Below are 19,967 nucleotides of genomic sequence, written 5' to 3'. Positions count from 1 at the left end.
AAACAAAAACTTACCACCCCAAACTTTTGAACGGTAGTGTATACATACACACTGTATATATTGTTGTGACATAAATTAGGCATGTGGCCATTGGCATGTAATGCTTTAAGACTGACTTTACTCACTGATATGGGTCACTGGGGTCTGGTCCTTGTAGCTCAGGTGGGATTGGAATACGTTTGTAGTACATCTCCCAGTCAAAGGCTCCCCTCATGGCGTCACCCGCCTGCGCCTCATACCCAAAGTGGTTATGGTCGATTACGTCTATCATGGGACACACAATGGTTTTGGGGTTCTGGGCGATCTGGTCTGCAGGCAGAAGGCAAGGAGAGAAAAGGAAAGGGAAAGTTAGGCAAAGCGAGAAATCTATAATTTCTGTCTCTTCGGCACACTCTGTGGAAAAGAGGAGGGAAGAAAAGAAAGGGGAGGCAGCACATCTCAGGAGTCTCCCTCCTCTCCTGGATCACTTGCTCTCCTTCGCTCTGCTTGGCTGAGTGTGGCGACCCTGTGAAATTTAAAGCCGCCACAGCCACCCGGCGATTAGAAACAATTACAGCGCTTCAAAGTAGGTTTGCTCCATGGAGGGCCAGGCAGAAAGGACCCTCGGCCCTTAACTCTATCTCTGTCAGTCAGCAGCCACTAAGCCGTCCCAGATCTGTCACCCACACTCTCCCTCAACACCACTGCACTACTGGACCATGGAAATCACAAGGAGAAAGCAAAAGAGAGAAAACAGACCTGGAACATGGGCTTAAACACAAAACACACACACATTAAACAAATGCATCATAAAGATTAAACTTAAAGGTGCTAAAGAGGATCTTTTCGTCGACTGAGAACCCAAAGACTGTTAGTGAGTCTTTGAAATGAGCGCATGCGTAAGAACAACCCCCCTCCTTCACAGCTCATTTCGAGGGAACGCCTCCCAAAACTCGTGCATGAGTATTAGAACACGAGTGTTTACCACCGGCATTCGCTGTGTCGTGTTAGTGGATTCATTATGTCGGACTCACCGCAGGTAACTCATAATCTGCAGTTGTTACTCCTGTCTCCTGACAAAAACATTGCATGCGGCGCCTGTAGAGTGTGGAAAGTTACTAGAGCGCGCAGCCGCGCACGTCTTGCACAAGGAACGTCATGGCAGTGATTGACAAGCCAGAGGGCCAATCGTTTACGCGATGATGTTTTTAAGGCCCTACCTCGTGCACAGATGATGTATATTAATATTATTCCTTTCAGTGCACCTAATAAATAGTCTTTTATCAGTTAGTAAAGACAGTTTCAAGTAATATTGCAAAAATGTATAAAACAAAACATCCTCTTTAGCACCTTTAAGAGCACAATCTGCACAGTCTTTCTGGAACTGAGGCTGCAGTGACTATTGCAAGACTCATCATTTTAATAATACTCACAGTGATAATTACTTACATTTATGGGTGTTTCTTCAACTACTTTTATATTAGAAAATAAAGTATTTTTTATTAGCCTTTTTATGCACTTGGAAGATGCTTTTATCTAAAGCAACTTATATTGCATTAAAGGTAGATTTTTTTCAGTTCATTTATTCTCTAAAAATAGCAAATGTGACTTGAATTTTAAGAAATTAATATTTTTATTTAGCAAGGATGCATTAAATTGATCAAAAGTGACAGTAAAGACAATGTTACAAAAATGTCTGCTTCTATTTATATGCAGTTCTTTTGAACTTTTCATTCATCAATGAATTCTGAAACAAAAATGATCATGGTTTAAAAAAAATGCAGCACAACATTTATAATCATTTTTGAGCATCAAATCAACATATTAGAATGATTTCTGAAGGATAATGTGACACTGAAGACTGAAGTAATGATGCTGAAAATTCAGATTTGTCATCACAGGAACAAATTACATTTAACAATATATTAAAATAGAAAACAGTTATTTTAAGTTGTAATAATATACACACTCTTTTCTTGGTGAGCATTAGAGATTTTTTTCAAAAACATTATCTTACCGACCCCAAATTTTCAAATGGTAGTGAATATGAATCACTGAATTTTTCCTGAAAGAAATAAAAAAGAAGAAGAAGAAATAATTCATATTTTTATTATTTTTATTTTATTAAGTCGTGACGTAAAGAACGCTGTTTCCGGGTCCAAGCCTCGACTCGTTTCACTTGAGAATGCCATCGACGGCCGTTTATGAGCGCTATTTATTCATATTAAACATCAATCATTTAAAAAAGTTAAACATTTTAAATACTTACAGTCTACACAACAGCCTCCGTGCTCACAGCGTCACAGATATTAATATTTTAATGATTTATAAAAGATGAATCATTGTCTGGCCATCTGGAATTTTGATATGGAGATAAAGGTTGTAATTTTATATTTTTTGTAGTATTACACCACATCGTGTATATATATTAGCACCATTTGTTGTTTTCTTGTGGTATGAGATAGAGCGTTAGGACCCGGAAGCGCTGCCGCGTGACGTCAGACTTAACAAGCAGATAACCCTAACTGTAAAGCCATGTTGGCCAATCAGAAGCCTGGAAAAAAAAAGTTATTACTGGTTCCGGTTCTGACGTCACAAGCCAAAATCTCCGGTTTCACCGTCTACACAATACTGCAACTGGAGTTTCTAAAAATCTTCACCCTAGCAGGAGTTTTAAAAAAAGTTTGGTTTCAGTGACCAGATACTGTATTTGCGTGTGGGCGAACGGACAAACTGCATAGAAAAAGCTGTGTTTGTGTGGACAGGGCTTAAGTCTGGGAGAAGGGTTAATACAAAATCAATATGTAAAAGACATTTGAAAAATTAAAAAAAAAAAAAATGAAGGTATCGTAAAATGTTTCCAAGACCCTTTTAATGTGATCTTCATATAGTACAAATTTATAAAGCCATAAAAATCCACCTGAAGTTGAAGAAACACCTTTACATAGCAGCTCTCTGAATACTGCTGCTCAGCCTCCACAAGCATCCAGCATCCATATGATGTGACAGCAGCCATACTCCGTCAAAACACCGTCTCTGATAACTGGTGTGTGGTCAGAGTAATTTAGCAAGTTCTCAAGAGGTCATACTAGCCAGGCTGAACTATACTTAATAAAAGTATAAGTGGATAACCAGAGCTGCAGGGTTATAATCTGCTGGCTTTCTCCTTCAGCACACATTTTTCTGTATTTTTTATTTTGTTGTATAGTGAATACAAGCTATTTTGGTCATATACTAGTAGCTTAACTACAAATTACAATAATGCATAAGTATTGCAGCTCAATCCTACAAATAGCTGTTTTGGTTACATGAAGAATTTACTGTCGGCTTTGTGTCATTAGTTAGGCTAGAGGACGTCTTCTGTCGAGAGCTGTTGGCTTTGCATTTGTTTGCGTGTGTGTGTGTGTGTATCGGTTTAAGAACAGGCTTTCCTAAAAAGCTAGCGCACAAACAACCACCTGCGTTTTCCTGCCAAAACTCACATATCACGCCTTTGTTTTCTCTCTGGCAGAGTATCCACTTTCCTACCGCAAGAACCTCTCTGCTGTAGCGCTTACTGGGGCAGAATCCTTTATTTGATTCTTTATCCTGTTTCAGATGTATCTAAGTAGTCTAAATCTGAAAACCAAGGACCTGATGTCCCAGTTGAGGAAGACAAGTGAAGAAGAATTTAGAAGAAGACTAAGCAGAGAATTTTGCATTACATTAGACTGAAGAGCAGCAAATCATCACCAAACCAGACAGACCATAGCATACATTGTAACAACATTTATAAAGCACAGTTATAAAAACAACTTGATGAGAAATGACAAAAGAGACAAAGATAACAGAAGGACGCAATATTGACAAACAAAGGAACATATAATGAAATTTCAGTTGTTGTGGAGATGCTGGAAGGGGCCTCCAATTTCCAGTTTTTCTTTAGAAGACTTAAGGGCTATTCAGACTGCCAGGTCAGGTACATTTGTGTTTATCAGACAAACTTTGTGATTTTAAGCCAATATGAATTGCACATGTCTGTGTTTTTTCACACAACCTTATTAAAAATGACAGAGCAAATTACTGTTGTTCAGTGGTATTTTGAGAAAATTTAGATAGGAATGTCTGTGATCACTCATTTTCACATTAGCACTTCTCTTCATTTATTTTGACCTTCGTTCAATACTGAAACTAAAGCTAAATTTCACATTGTGCTGTCTGGTACCTTCATTACAGATTTCTGACAACTTTCTAGGTAACAGTTGGTGTAGGGCTGAAACGATTAGTCGACATTATCGACAACGTCGACAATAAAAAATTGTCGACAAATATTTTTGTTGTCGAATAGTCTCTTGATCTCATACGACCTATTTGAAGGGCCTGCAATAACGCGGTGTAACCAGTGGGGCGCTGTAGCGCAAAACTGTAATGCAGCCCTCCCGGATCCAATCCAATAAAAGAAGTCAGCGCTTAGGAGAGCATAGTGCAAATGAAGTCGAACCCGTGAAATGTGGGAGATTAACATAGCATAAACATAACAAACATAACGGTTAGCATAACTACAGAATACTGTCATGCAGGGCCACCAACTCTTATTCAAACTCACTGTTCTCACGCCACACGTCCATTTTCTCACACAGTGAAAGATGCATCGCAGAGCAAAGAGGACAGACAACGCACCGACAGATCAGGTTACTTTTGATATAAAACTAAGTCTAAGCTTTTAAATTCAGTCAATATTACTACGGGATTCAAACAGTACTTGTGGTGGTGACGCTGTTTAACGTTGTGTGGCAGATCGCTGTAACACCTCGGTTCAAGCGGCATGTGAACCTATTCCTCTCTATTACAGCGCGAAATAAACATGAATGAACATCAAAAAGTACTTACTGAAATGAATCCATCTCTAATGTAATCACTTAATCGGAGTTTTAACAGCAGAAAGAAGTCAATAAAACTTGCAAACAAATATATCACACAAAATGTAACATTTACCTCAGGAAAGCCATTCAGTGACCATAAACTCGATAGTTTGTGTTTGTGTGTGTGTGTGTGTGTATATATATATATATATATATATATATATATATATATATATATATATATATATATATATATATATATATACACACACACACACAGTACAGTTCAAAAGTTTGGAACCACTAAGATTTTTAATGTTTTTAAAAGAAGTTTCGTCTGCTCACCAAGGCTACATTTATTTAATTAAAAATACAGTAAAAAACAGTAATATTGTGAAATATTATTACAATTTAAAATAACTGTTTTCTATTTGAATATATTTGACAAAGTAATTTATTCCTGTGATGGCAAAGCTGAATTTTCAGCATCATTACTCCAGTCTTCAGTGTCACATGATCCTTCAGAAATCATTCTAATATGCTGATCTGCTGCTCAAGAAACATTTAATGTGTACAATTGTACAAAATATTTGTGTACAATATTTTTTTTCAGGATTATTTGATGAATAGAAAGTTCAAAAGAACAGTGTTTATCTGAAATCTAATCTTTTGTAACATTATAAATGTCTTTACTGCCACTTTTGATTGATTTAATGCATCCTTGCTGAATAAAAGTATTCATTTCTTTAATTTCTTTTCAAAAAAATAAAAATAAAAATTCTTACTGACCCCAAACTTTTGAACGGTAGTGTATAATGCTACAGAAGCTTTGTATTTCAGATAAATGCTGTTCTTTTGAACTTTCTATTCATCAAGGAATCCTGAAATAAAAAGTACACAACTGTTTTCAACATTGAAAATAATCATAAATGTTTATTGAGCAGCAAATCAGCATATTAGAATGATTTCTGAAGGATCATGTGACACTGAAGACTGGAGTAACGATGCTGAAAATTCAGCTTTGCATCACAGGAATAAATTACTTTGTCAAATATATTTAAATAGTACACAGTTATTTTAAATTGTAATAATATTTCACAATATTACTGTTTTTTACTGTATTTTTAATTAAATAAATGTAGCCTTGGTGAGCAGACGAAACTTCTTTTAAAAACATTAAAAATCTTAGTGGTTCCAAACTTTTGGACTGTACTGTGTGTGTGTGTATATATAATAATAATATATATAAAAAATGTATATATATATATATATATATATAATATGTGTATGTATGTTGTTGTTTCATTTTAAAAAAAAAACCCACTTAATTACATTATATTTTTTTAACCTGAAGGATATTGGTCTATTCAGTTGGCTTGAAAATTATACACTTTTAAAAGCTGAAGTGATTTCCTTGTTTTATTTACTAGTTAAAGTACAGTATAACTCAATATTTTAACTAATTGCTAAAGTAGAATAATCGAACAAAGCTTACTGATTAATCAGTGCAATAATCGATGATTAGTCGATTAATCGTTCTAATAATCGATAGATTAATCGATTATCAAAATAATCGTTTGTTGCAGCCCTAAGTTGGTGACACAAGTGCTGTTGGCATGCCATCTGACATAAAACGATAATTAAATTAATAAGGAGCACTTGTCACATTTGTTCTGTTTTTTGTTTTGCTTGAATTGGACTTGAGTTGGCTGCATCCAAAATCACATACTTCCCTATAAAAACAGTATGTGACAAAAGTAGTATGTCCAAATTCAAAGTACTCAAGGAGTAAGCAAAAAATACCCGGATGACCTACTATTTGCATGGCGCATGTAGTACGTCCGGATTACATTCGTACTACACACACTCATACTATATACAACATACTTCTTTAAGTGGTTGTGAATTAATTACTTATTCAAAATAAGAACCTACTTAAGACAATATGCGTTTTCAGATGCATCCGTCGAGTAGGTTTTTGCATTGTTTCCTGTTCTGTTACCTCTTTTAGTGATTTTCTTTCATGGTTACTCATTGATTGTGTTATGCACTGCACCTGGTTATCATTTCATTCATTGGTTTGTGTTAGTACATACAGTATGGAGTCTATTTTCAGTTAGTCTTTGTTCTGTCTTAGTTAGATATTTCTGGTGTTGTTCTGTTTGAATTTATGCATTCTGAAGTATCCTGGGAACCTTTGTTTATTTTGAGTTTGTTATTAAAAGACTGCTGCAATTAGATCCATTTCCATTTCCTTCCCTGCTGCAACCATGTCGTGACAGCACTGTAGTGTCAGCATTGGATATGGTTCTTATCTTAATTAATTTCTTCGCTTAACTATACATACATGCATATATTCACTAACATTAGGGGCAGTTTTGGCATAATGTTTAGAAAGTCTGACTTGTAACCAGAAGATCATGGGTTCAAGTCTTCAGTAGAAAATGTAGGTGGGGAGAGTAAATGTACAGTGCTCTCTTTCACTCTCATTACCCACAACTGAGGTACCCTTAAACAAGGCACCTAACCCCCAATCACTCCCGGGCGCCACCGCAAAAATGGCTGCCCACTACTCCGGGTATGTGTTCACATTGTGTGTGTGTGTGTGTGTGTTCAATAATCACTGCTGTGCGTGTGCACTTGGATGGGTGAAATGCAGAGCACAAATTTCGAGTATAGGGCACCATACATGGCTATGAGTCATGTCACTTTCAAAAGTTTTGGGGGTGGTATGATTTTTGTGTTTGAATGATGTCTCTTATGCTCAAGGCTACAGTAAAAACTAATACACTCTAAAAAATGCTGGGTTAAAAACAACCCAAGTTGGGTTGAAAATGGACAAACCCAGCAATTGGGTTGTTTTAACCCAGCGGTAGGGTTAAATGTTTGCCCAACCTGCTGGGTAGTTTTATTTAACTCAACTATTGTTTAAAAATTACTGTATTGCTTAATTAAAATTAACCCAAAGTATGTTGGAAATGAACATTTATTAATGTTCAACGAATAATTATTAAACAATAAACATTTATCAAATTGCTTATTAATAAATTTATATTAATAAACTATTAAACTATTACATTTATATTAATAAAATATTAAAGCTTATTAATAAACATTCACCTTTTGTCTATTATTGTTGCCTCTAATTGCATCTGGTTTTTAATTTCCCAACTATTTTGGGTTCATTTTAAGCTAGCCATATAGCAATTTTTAAACAATAGTTGGTTTAAATAAAACTACCCAGCAGGTTGGGCAAACATTTAACCCAACCACTGGGTTAAAACAACCCAATCGCTGGGTTTGTCCATTTTCAACCCAACTTGGGTTGTTTTTAACCCAGCATTTTTTAGAGTGTACTGTGAATTAATGTTACCATTTAAAATAACAGTTTCTATTTAATAGTTTATTCCTGTTATACAATGTTTCTGTATAAAGTATTACTTTCAAAAAGCAAAACAGTCTTACTAACCAATTTTTTTGGAACAGTATATATAGGCTAAGTATACTTTATTTAAATAGTTTTTGTGATGCATGTATCCAGAGCACATAACCCTCTGTAACAGCAACATCCAGACAACAACCATTCCAGTCTTACTAAAAAACACAGAAATCACAATCCTATCAGGAAAAACACAGACATTCTGTGTTAATAACCGTAACTCAGATGTTATTTGGAAAACCAGTCTAGTCTGAATAGTTCTTAAGCCTCCATTAAATGGATCCATTATCATTCCCAGGTACAACTTTGAGACCATTTCACCAAGCCATTTTAGAAAACTAGGAGAGTCTGTGGATTTGCACTCCCTCAAAATAACCACCATTCATGACAGCTACACAGATTAAGGCAAAAAAGTAAGAACATACAGTACTAGAGAATCCGAAAAAGGGCTAAATCCTCATTCTGTTCCTATTATACGCTTTAGAATACCACATAGATGTCTAGACAAAAATGATAAAATAGTGAAGAAAATCAAAACGACTGTCATAAAGTACTTTTCAAACTCTTGAAAAGAATAACAGTGTTGACAGCAAAGTTTTTTATCCAGCAAATTAGGCAAATGGGTGTCAGTGTAGAGTGCAACATTAAGTATGTGCCCTATTTCCCAGCAGCCTCGGCTCTTGAAGTATTTTTTTACCTATTTTCTACATAATTATTTTAAAAATATAAATAGTAAAAACTAAAAACTATAAAAAAAAAATCCCAAGGATCAAGACTTTATATTTTACATTATTTAACGCAATATACCCCATGACCCCTCCTGTGCTTTTTTGATGTGTTTCTCATTCTCATGGTAAAAATGTCTTCTGTTATTGGTGGACTCAAGGAGGACCTCTCTTTTCTCTTAGGATTGTGGGTAATGTAGCTTTTCCACCAGAAATTCTGCTATTAAACTTTTTTTTTTTTTTTTTAAATGACACTAAATTCACACAGCTTTTACAGAGTGACATATCGCCTTGTAACAACCTCTGATCTCTTAAAGGTTTATATTTCATTGCAAAAAAAATATATATATATATTTCTGTATAGGAGGACATTAATTTTACTTCCAGAACCCGACTATTGCACTCCATAATGGCTGGAGAGTTCTTGACAAAACATATCATGCACCATTTGTGCTTGTGTAAAAGTTTGTCTTTTGGTCATCCCAGTTTAAAGGCATAAAACTTTACCATATCTGGCCAACCATCGTTTATAAATAGTCTGTTTGCTGCCTGTCTGGCTCCCTGCACTTCTCATCAGCGATGGTCTGATGTGAAGAGCAGGGAAATAGAAATACAGCCCAATCTTTCACATTACTGATCAGAGCTCTGTTTCAAACAGCCTGTGACACAGTACCTGCCGTGCGCTTGTGCGGCAGCTCCACTCTAATCATACATGCCAGGCCACATCCCAGCATGCCTCTCAAAGGCCATACACAGCACACTGTAACCAATTAGAACTTGCCGTGCTGTGCCCACGTCTCTGGGACGACCGCCTGATGTTCAACCAAGCGAAGAAACAAACAGATCAAGCCTACGAACTAAAAACCGAGCTGGTATCAGATCAATAAGCGTCGATAAGTGCGAAAACATTTGCTGAAGTAGGCGTTTTAAAACATCTCATAACAGGGTCACGCACATCAAAAGCCATCTGGATTTGCAATGCTTATGCGGCGCAGTGGGGTACACTATAGATTCTATCCTCAATGAGTCTGAAAATAAGAAAGGTTTTTCTGTGATAAAAGGACCAAGCCACAGACAAGAAACAAGGAGATGGAGAATTCGTTTTGTTTTTTTAATCAACCAACTGCAGGGGGAAAGACTTTGAACGGGAAAAAGCAATTGAATTTTGAAATTGCTAGATTCAAAAGAGAAAGATAAGCACAAAGAACATTCCATATGATTTTCAGTGGCCTCTGTTTTCTCACAGTGACAGGCATAAAAAATAGAGAAATCTATGGGTACGTGCTGATGCCAGGGTAGGCAGTTTTTCTTTATCTGGACTTACCGAGAAGGGGCGGCAGCCAGTTGATGTTGGCTTCACAGTGAGAATCCAGGAACGTGAGGACCTCTCCTCTAGCCACTGACGCTCCCAACAGCCGCGTGCGGATCAGACCCTCTCGCTTCTTGGTGCGCACGATACGAACCTTAGGAAATCTGGACATGTACTCCTCCAGATGTGCCTTTAGGTGATCTGAAAAGAAAAAAAAAAAGTGGCAGAAAAAAAGAGAGAAATTACTAGAAAGAATGCACCAAAAAAAAAAAAAAAAAAGGAAATTACTAAGTCTAGGTTTGTGTTCTGTTAAAGGGAAAAAGAGGGAGATTGATTGTGTGTTGCAGTGCAGTGGTGCGGTAATTTAATCTCGGAATTGTTTCTCCAATCTCGTGGCCCCATTCAACGGCATTAATGTTTAACACCCCATAAGATTCCACCGTTGTTAACACTTAAATGAATTGTTGAATGTTCTCTGTTTCTAGAATATTAATCAGGACAAACAGACCCAGTGTTAACTCTTTGGCCTAACTTGCAGAACCAATGATGGAAATGAGTTTTCTTAACACAAAATGACCATGTAGATTCGACTCAAACACTCTCTTTAACATAAATTCAAAAACCTAGTGAAACACCTATAGCGAATTGAGTAAGTACCAATAAAATTAGATGTATGAGTAATTTAATCTCAGACATTAGCATGTTAAATATAGCTTTTTTACTTCATGTAATATAGGATGTGCGGTAATTGCTCAATAAAACAACATGCAACATATAACAGAACACTGAAAGGCCTCTTCATTTTTTCTTTCTCTAAAACATAAAATAACAACTAATTCACTCCTCTGATCCGGTCAGATGCAAAGCATGCTATGAACTATAAATCCACTGCCATTTCAGTAAATGCAATAAAAAATTATCCAAGTAGTAACACATAAGTAAGCTTTTATTATACAAATTTAAGTGTATTGAACACAGTGAAATTAAGAATCAAGAACTGCATTAGCTCATTAAATTGAGATATATTTTACATCCAGCATTGCAACTCTTGCAATTCAGCTTTCAATGCAATATTTTTTTTAGTTAATATGAATATGCACATTCCACAAACATCTTTAATTATGCTAACATGAGATAAACACAAACGAAAAACGAAACAGATGGAAAAATAAGATTTTCTCATTGCCGGGAAGTGGGTAATGCATTTGACCCCTTTCAGTGACAGCACAAAGAAACAGCAAAGGCAGTCATTTCAAAAGCAAAGCAAAAAAAAAAAAAAAAGTCTTATCTTTCCACACATTACTGTTTGTTCATTTTCAGAAGCAGCAGGGGTGTGCTGCAGCTTGTCAACCGTTTGCACATTATTCAAATACAAAGCATTAATACCTACACAAACTCAATCACCTCTTCCCAGCTGCTGTGTCTGTTCATGTGACTTTGTGTGTGTCCATGTGACTTTGTGTGATTAGATGCTTTGGAGGTACCAAATACATGGGCTTTGGATTACCACCAATAACATAAATCCATTAGATGCAGCAGCCATGTTTTGATGGAAGGTTTAAACTGGAAGGACCGGTAAATTTCTTCATTACATTCCAAAGCTGTGAAGCAGGCAACATTAAAGTTATACACATGAAAAGAGTCATGCTTTGACTTTAAAGTGTGTGTGTTATGTTTGACTTCAAGAAGGAATAGTGCATACATTTAAAAACCTTTAAAGGGGGGATATAATGCTATTTCATGCATTTTGACTTGTTTTGGCACTGTAAAGAGTTGGATTCTAATGCTAAACATGGCCAAGTTTGATGTATGACAGAGTATTTCTGTGGCCAAAATACTCCTCACAAACTTCGGGGTCTTTTTTCGAGTATGGGCCTGTGTGACGTCAACGGGGTCGGAATTCCTTGTACGGACACTTTTCCCGGAAGAGTGCACGCGCACACGTCGACCAGAGCGTTATTAAAATAACCATAGAAACTGATAGTTTCAATCACTTTTTTATTGGTTAAAATGAATGGAGAATATCTTGTGTTTTTCAGTGGCTGCTCAAGCCCTCAGGATTGGCGCTTATGGTTTTATAAACAAGGCCCAGTTCTATGCTGGATTTACAGATTATTTGAAACTGAAAGATGGAGTGGTCACAGCGGTAATGATCCCGGTCATGAGTCGGAACAGCAGGTGGTGAGTAAAACTGCTTTGAATGTCTGTTTTGTTGGCAATAGGCGCCTAAGTGCATATAATGTAAACAATACGAACATAGAGAATTCATAAATTCATTATTCATCATTCACTATACGCTATATTCATTATAGTGATTCAAAAGTTATCCATGGATAATGCGATGGTGTATTGCTTGTGTTTAAATACATTAGTTTAACTGACCATTGATAGCTTGCAGCTGTTCTCTACACAAAAGCTGCGAGTGCTCGTGACAGCGCGTCACTCTATCTCCGCTCACATGACACGCCTCCGGGCGCTCGGCTGTTTTCAGAAAGACTCGGTATAGCGTATGTATCTTTTATAAATATGATAAAAAAACATTTGAAATCACACAAACAATCTCTCAATCTAAACAGCTGACAGACATCAACAATAGCTGTGGTGTCCTTCATAGGGATGAGCACGAGCACTCAAGAGAAATAATACTCGGAAATGACAACAAGGTTTTTTTTTTTTTTTTTTAACTAATTATACACAAACATTTCAAAAATCATTTTCTATTAAAATATTTTCAGCTACTTACCATATGTGCATAATTTCTGACCCAATGAGCATTTCAATATCTGATGGTCATGCCTTAATTTTGAAATTCCTATAGTGTTGGTACTTATAGGCATTTCTTAATCAGTTAAATCTCTTTTTGTGCCATTTTACCTGTAAAAAAAAAAAAAAAAAAAAAAAAAAAAACTGCCCAATAATTATGCACATTTAAATATTCAGCATTTTTTATTTCACCTTCCATCATGAACAATTACTTATCACCTACAGATTATTATATGCAATCTTAATAGTAATTACTGATATTGATGTGTAATTGGTAAAATGTGATTGAAAAAAAAAATTATATATATATATATATATATATATATATATATATACATATATTCAGAATATTAAAGGGTTAGTTCACCCAAAATGAAATTTCTGTCATTAAGTACTTACCCACGTCATCCCAAACCCGTAAGACCTTAATTTGTCTTCAGAACAGATATTTTTGATGAAATCCGAGGGTATTTGATCCACACATACTGTAGGCAGCAACGTCATAGCACCTTTTGAGGTCCAGGAAGGTATTAAAGACATTGATAAAATAATCAACGTGACTACAGTTGTTCAACCCTAATATTATGAAGCGACGAGAATACTTTTTGTGCGCAAAAACAAAACAAAAATAACAACTTTATTCAACGACTTTATTTTTGTTGCAGAGCATCCGTGTTTACGTCCGAAAGCGGGCTCAGTATTGGCCAGCTCTGGTCACGTGAGCAGCATGACGTATGCTTTGATGCACACACAGGAGCCGGCCAATACCATGCCCGCGTTTGGACATAAACACGGAAGTTCTGCAACGAAAATAGAATAGCAGTAATAGCTTCATAATATTAAGGTTGAACCACTGTAGTCGCGTTGACTATTTTATCGATGTCTTTAATGCCTTTTTGGACCTCAAAAGGTGCAATGACATTGCTGCCTATGTGTCTTAATTTGTGTTCCAAAGACAAACAAAGGTCTTACGGGTGAGGAACGACATGGGGGTGAGTACTTAATGACGGAAATGTCATTTTTGGGTGATCTAACCCTTTAATTACGCACATGCTGAAAGCTTGATATACAGAAACAACAAGTAAGCCATTTGGCTCAACCAATGGTGTGAGTTTGGGACGAGGCTATCTGTTTATCTAACTGAGTTTAGGAAACCTGTCTGAAAACAATCATTATTTCTGAAAATATGAAATAATACAATTACTTCTGAAAACATGTAGCACAGTAATCTTTTGATTTTACACTGAGCATTTATTTAACAATAAGCCCAGTTTGACACATCGTATTTACACATATGATGTCTACACCTTCGGTAAACTCCAGAGAAGGCTCATTGTGTCAGAAATGCAGCACCAACATATTTATTTTTAATATAGCACCAAAAAGATTGGCAACTTAATGATAGTAGCACTACAGACCCTCAGAGAGTTTCTGGTTTGTGTACTCAGAGCTCACTGCAGGCCCCCAATGCAATTATAAACAACCCAAACAGAGCAGGACATCTGTGATGAAAAATAAAAGAGTATATTAGCCGATGGGGAGACAGTATGTGGGGCGTTCATCTGGTGGACATCAAACAGCAAAGTATGTGTGTGTGTGTGCTTGTTCCTCTTGTTCGGTTTTTTTCAGGCCAGAGGCCAAACTCACTTTAGGGAACCTGCAGATGCATCCTCACTGTCTACTAAACTCTGGCAAAGTCACCTGCCTGCACAAGAGTTGCATTCAGCCCCTTCTTTCTGTTTCTCTCGCTCTCTCTGTTCTTCTCAACTCCCAGGGTGTCTGGCCTTCAAACAAATGGCCCCAATAAAAGTGACAGCCTCAATATGAGTTGCCACTGCACTCTGATCCCACTGAGCTGAGGTGGGGAGGAGACTCGCAAAACTTTTCCAGGCTGCCGTTGTTAGTGTAAGTGGCTCACAGAAGCGAAAGTGTCGGGTGGGTTTTCTCTCTCTCTTTTTCCATGTCCTACGAGCGCTTGATTAAACGAGGTCATAAATCATTGGTGCTGATGCGTGGCAGGCCGAGCGGTGGGGAAGGAAGTGACAAATAAACAGTTATGAGGAAAAGGCAAAGTTTCGTACCCCGCTGGCATATGGCTGACAAGCCATGATGAAGGGCAGGCACATTCTCTGCTTTGATGGTGTGCAGACAGACCTCTCTGGGCCACTACCTTCCCAACCTGGGTGGAAAATTTCATTTTTCTCTTTCCCTGGTGGTCTGTCATTAAGACAGATGGTCGGAAGCGTTCAAGTTGGAACCGCTCAAGGTTTTGATGGTTTTTCAAACAGACGCACTTCTTCCACGCACCCTTCGCTTCATATCACATTCAAATCGACACTGGTGAGATGTGAGACTCTCTGAACAGTACTTCATTAGAGCCTGTTTCTTTGATATGAGAGCTACAGAGGGGCTAAAATTACCATTGTCTCTGCGATTCAAACTTAATGAGCGAGAGATTCACACCAATGAGTCACTTGCTGTAATTGTTGCCGCGTTACTGGATGAACTCGCTTGGAACGGTATTGTTTTATTAGTGTGGTGGAATTAGGCACAGAAAAGAATATTCCCTATTCTTAGCTGAGAGGCACAAAAGATAATAATTGCAGTTCTGACCATATGGTGTCCTTTGGTATCCTTTTTTTTTTTTGCAAACTGTCAAAGGACTCTGAGCTTTAAAATGAGTTTCTAAGGTTATTTGGGGCGTGACATAATATATAAAGTTGTATATAAACAGAAAATAACCAATAGGATCAGTACACACAACTGACACGCCACACATACAAGCAAAGTACAATGTGAAAATGCTGCTTTTCATGGTTGCTAAGTCCACGCTTTCCATACTTTCCATGATCTTTTCAGTCATTTGTGATTATTGGCAAAGGATTTTTAAAAATCATTTCAATTCAAGACTGATTTGCTAAGTTGTTCAACCAATTCATCAAAAACAAAGACTGATTCCCTATGACTTTACATAAAAGTGGCATTTAGGCAATGACATAGCTTAGTGATGAGAATTATTTTAGAAATAAAATGCTGTATACAGTATATATTATGCATTATCATTCAAAGGTTTGGGGTCAGTAATAATAAATGTTGTTCTTTTGAACTTTCATTAAAGGGTTAGTTCAGCCAAAAATGAAAATTCTGTCATTTATTACTCACCCTCATGCCGTTCCACACCTGTAATACCTTCGTTAATCTTCGGAACGCAAATGAAGATATTTTAGTTGAAATCCGATGGCTCAGTGAGGCCTGCATAGGGAGCAATGACATTTCCTCTCTCAAGATCCATAAAGGTACTAAAATCATATTTCGGCAGTTGGCAGTTTGACACATGATCAGAATCATGATTCGATACACTGATTCATTTGTGCTCTGATGCTTCATGAAGCAGTGTTTTGAAATCGGCCATCACTAAATAAGTCGTTATTTTGTTTCGTTTTTTGGCGCACCAAAAAGATTCTCGTCGCTTTATAATATTAATATTGAACCACTGTACTCACATGAACCGATTTAAATATGTTTTTAGTACCTTTATGGATCTTGAGAGAGGAAGTGTCATTGCTCCCTATGCAGGCCTCACTGAGCCATCGGATTTCAACTAAAATATCTTCATTTGCGTTCCGAAGAATAACGAAGGTCTTACATTACATTACATTTCTGGGTGAACTAACCCTTTAAAGATTTCATTAAAGAATCCTGAGAAAAAAAACAAAAACAAAAAAAACAAGTTATCATGGACTCCACAAAAATATTAAACAGCACAACTGTTTTAAACTCAGATAATAATGAGAAATGTTTCTTGAGCACCAAATCAGCACATTAGAAGGATTTCTGAAGGATCATGTGACACTGAAGACTGGAGTAATGATGCTGAAAATTGATCTTCGCCATCATAGGAATAAAATACATTTTAAAATATATTCAAATGGAAAAAAAAAGCTACTTTAAATTGTAATAATATTTCACAATATTACTGTTTTACTGCATTTTTAATCAAATAGACACCTTTTAAAAAAATCTTTCTGACCCCACGTTTTTGAACGGTAGTGTATATGTAATTTCATTGACTTAAGTTTTAATTAATTTACATAACTTATCCACTTTTTTTAACCTAAAAAGTCAATAAAGCCACATGTGACAGTTACTGTAAGAAGTGCCCTGATTTCTACGTGATACATTACTGGGCTATCTATCTTGCCACATTGTGTCACTCAACAAGTATTTTTTCCTTGCTAGCTGTGATTTAGCTGGTGTTTGCCGTAATGGACTCATTACAGTTAATGAATTAGCTGCTTTTTCTCTACGCGCATGTCGTTGGGCTCCTATAATGCTGCTGACATTGTAGTCAGGATTCATCTGTGGCCCCCAGAGAACATGTGCAGAGAATAAAAGCGTTGCCACTGCCTTTATTCATAATATACGGTGTGTTTTTGAAGCCTGCCGTTGGCCAGTGTGTGAATAAAAGAAAGCCACCCACCCCTCTTATTGCCGTGCTTGTTGGCTCCAATTTACTCAACCGCTGTTTTCCTCAGGGGGGAGATACACACTCCCTTGAACCGTTCATAAATCCGTCTCTGCAGCGAGATCAATGTTCAGACTCAATCCCAATTTATTACATTGCCGCTGTAAAGAGGAGCAGAAAATGAGGCCTGTGCAGGAAACCCAAAGGGATCCTGAACGCAGAACAAGGGAAATGTCTAACAATGCCTGACAATGTGTTGAATGATTTTGTTGTTGCAATAAGCCTGTCACAAATGTCGGGAGACGCATGTTTAGTTCAGAGTGTGGTCATCAAAGCAATAACAACAACAAAACTGTGAACCTTTCATAATTCAAAGCACGAATAGGTAACCAACAGAAAAACAAGTTCAAGACAACTTTTAAGTGTTGCTCCCCTCTACAACACTTGGCACAAACCATTTCAAATGGCCTTGAAGATGCTGCTTGCTAATTAAAATGTGAGTCTTAACTCAATTAAAATCGAAACTGGTATTAAACACTATTGCTTTTGAGCTCTTCGATAAAACCATCAAAATGGTTTTCAGTTTTACTTTAGAAAGTGTATCAACCAGACAGTGTTAATTTGGACAGTTTAGTCATAGTTTTTGAATTTTTAAACACACACACACACACACACACACACACACACACACACACACACACACACACACACACACACACACACACACACACACACACACACAAATGTATTCAATATTTATTCATGTTACATCCATTAATTTGTCAATTTTACTGACTAAAATGGCATCCAATTTCAGTCGCCAAAATTTTTCATTTGATGAGTGTAAAATTAAACCAAATATATTTTATTAAACATACCAACATTTAACAAAAACGTGAAAATGTCCTTGTTGTGAGACCTAAGTTCTTGTGTTCATTCACTTCAGTTTCCTTTCACACAGTATGATTGGATTATTTGAAACATATTCTTTAGTAAATAACAATGTTAGTGGATTTTAATATCTTTCAGTGTACTTTTTCTCACTAAAGTTCCATCAGCAGTTCATTTTACAGTTTTTCTCGATTGCTTAAACACTATAACCAGGGTTATGAACTAAAATTTCAAAACCATAACACCATTTATCAAAAAGCACACCCATTTCCCTAAACTACAAACACTATTTCCCTGTTTTGACACATGAATCAGATTTGAACTGTCACTGCAAAACTCTACACAAAAATCCCTTCATTTCTCATTTCCTACACCATGTTGTCATTTCGAAAGCACTAGCATTCAGTATTGTTCACTCAAGTCAACATAGCTTGAGCTCAATTAGCACACAGTTACCCACATGGAAACACTATGAGTCAAAATTTATCACACACCAATCAGAACCTTCAATAGAGAGATAGAAGAGCCCAAGTCAGTTCATTCAGTTTTGAACAATGGATCCAGAGAAACATGATTGAAAAGGTCAAGGACACCAGAGAAGAGGAGGAGGAGGAGGAGGAGGAGGAGGAGGAGGAGGAGGATGAGCAAGAGCAGTAAAGGGTGAAGGAAGAGGTGAAGGAGGAGGAGGAGGATGAGGATAAGGGGCAAGGAGACAAGTCTTAAATGAAATTCGTGCCACTAGTTGACCATGTCCTTGTCCATGGTATGACTATGAGGGAGGCTGGGCAATGAGACAAATTTAAGTTGCTTCACCATCGCCTCGATCATAAGAACCTTCAGGGAGGGAAACGGGCAGGTGTACCTCAGTGTACTCTACTGTAACTTTTGAGTGCTGTACTCTGTTACAACACATGCATCAAATTGCCTTGCATAAAGATAGAGTTTGCTTCCATTTTGTAAAAAAGGATGTGTTACAGTTACAGTAATCAGTACTTCTATTTTTGTAGGACACAGAGACGATGGAAGAAGCCTGACTAGACATTTCAGTTGATGCATGCCAGGGGTGGATCAGGCCAGTATAGCCTGACGGGGTTCTCTGGCCTGTCCCAGACCAAAGATGTGATGCTGGGGCAGAATATTTTTTGTTGTTGTTTGGTGTATTGTACTGTACACTACATTAAGGAATAAAAAATGTGCAAAGTGTTCATCATGTGAAAAGTTCAGTGAGGGGGAGAACCACAAGCAACACAACTTATTACTGGTTTTTGTTTTTGGTATTTGTAGTATTGTTTTGAATTTATCTCAACAGTGTGTAAGACTATGTTGTAGTGTGTGTGTTTTTGAGGGCTTGTGTGTGATTTCTGAGGGCAAAGTTTTGTTTTTCAGCAAGAGTGAATGGTTTTGAGTATAGAACTTCATTTTGACCTGAAAATAGGATGTTTGGGGAATTGGGTGAGACGTTATGGATTTGTGTTTACTGTTTTGAGACTATGAGGCATAGTTTCAAGAAATGTGTTTAAGCAATCAAGAAAAACTGTAAATAGAACTGTTCAAT

At 36.9% G+C, this 19,967-nt stretch overlaps 1 protein-coding gene across 1 annotated transcript in view; it reads right to left on the bottom strand.

Annotated features, from left to right (window-relative positions):
* Positions 1 to 19,967, bottom strand: part of galntl6 (polypeptide N-acetylgalactosaminyltransferase like 6) — a 261,879-nt gene that overhangs the window by 38,217 nt on the left and 203,695 nt on the right. The window contains exons 6-7 of the mRNA XM_048196695.1: positions 10,309 to 10,494; positions 126 to 309 (exon numbers count right to left, since the gene is read on the bottom strand). Of these exons, the coding sequence (XP_048052652.1) occupies positions 126 to 309; positions 10,309 to 10,494 (370 nt within the window). The remainder of the gene's footprint in view (positions 1 to 125; positions 310 to 10,308; positions 10,495 to 19,967) is intronic.

The sequence above is a fragment of the Megalobrama amblycephala genome, linkage group LG7, assembly GCF_018812025.1.
Source record: "Megalobrama amblycephala isolate DHTTF-2021 linkage group LG7, ASM1881202v1, whole genome shotgun sequence".
NCBI lineage: Eukaryota > Metazoa > Chordata > Actinopteri > Cypriniformes > Xenocyprididae > Megalobrama > Megalobrama amblycephala.
This window is presented reverse-complemented; position numbering and strand designations above follow the sequence as displayed.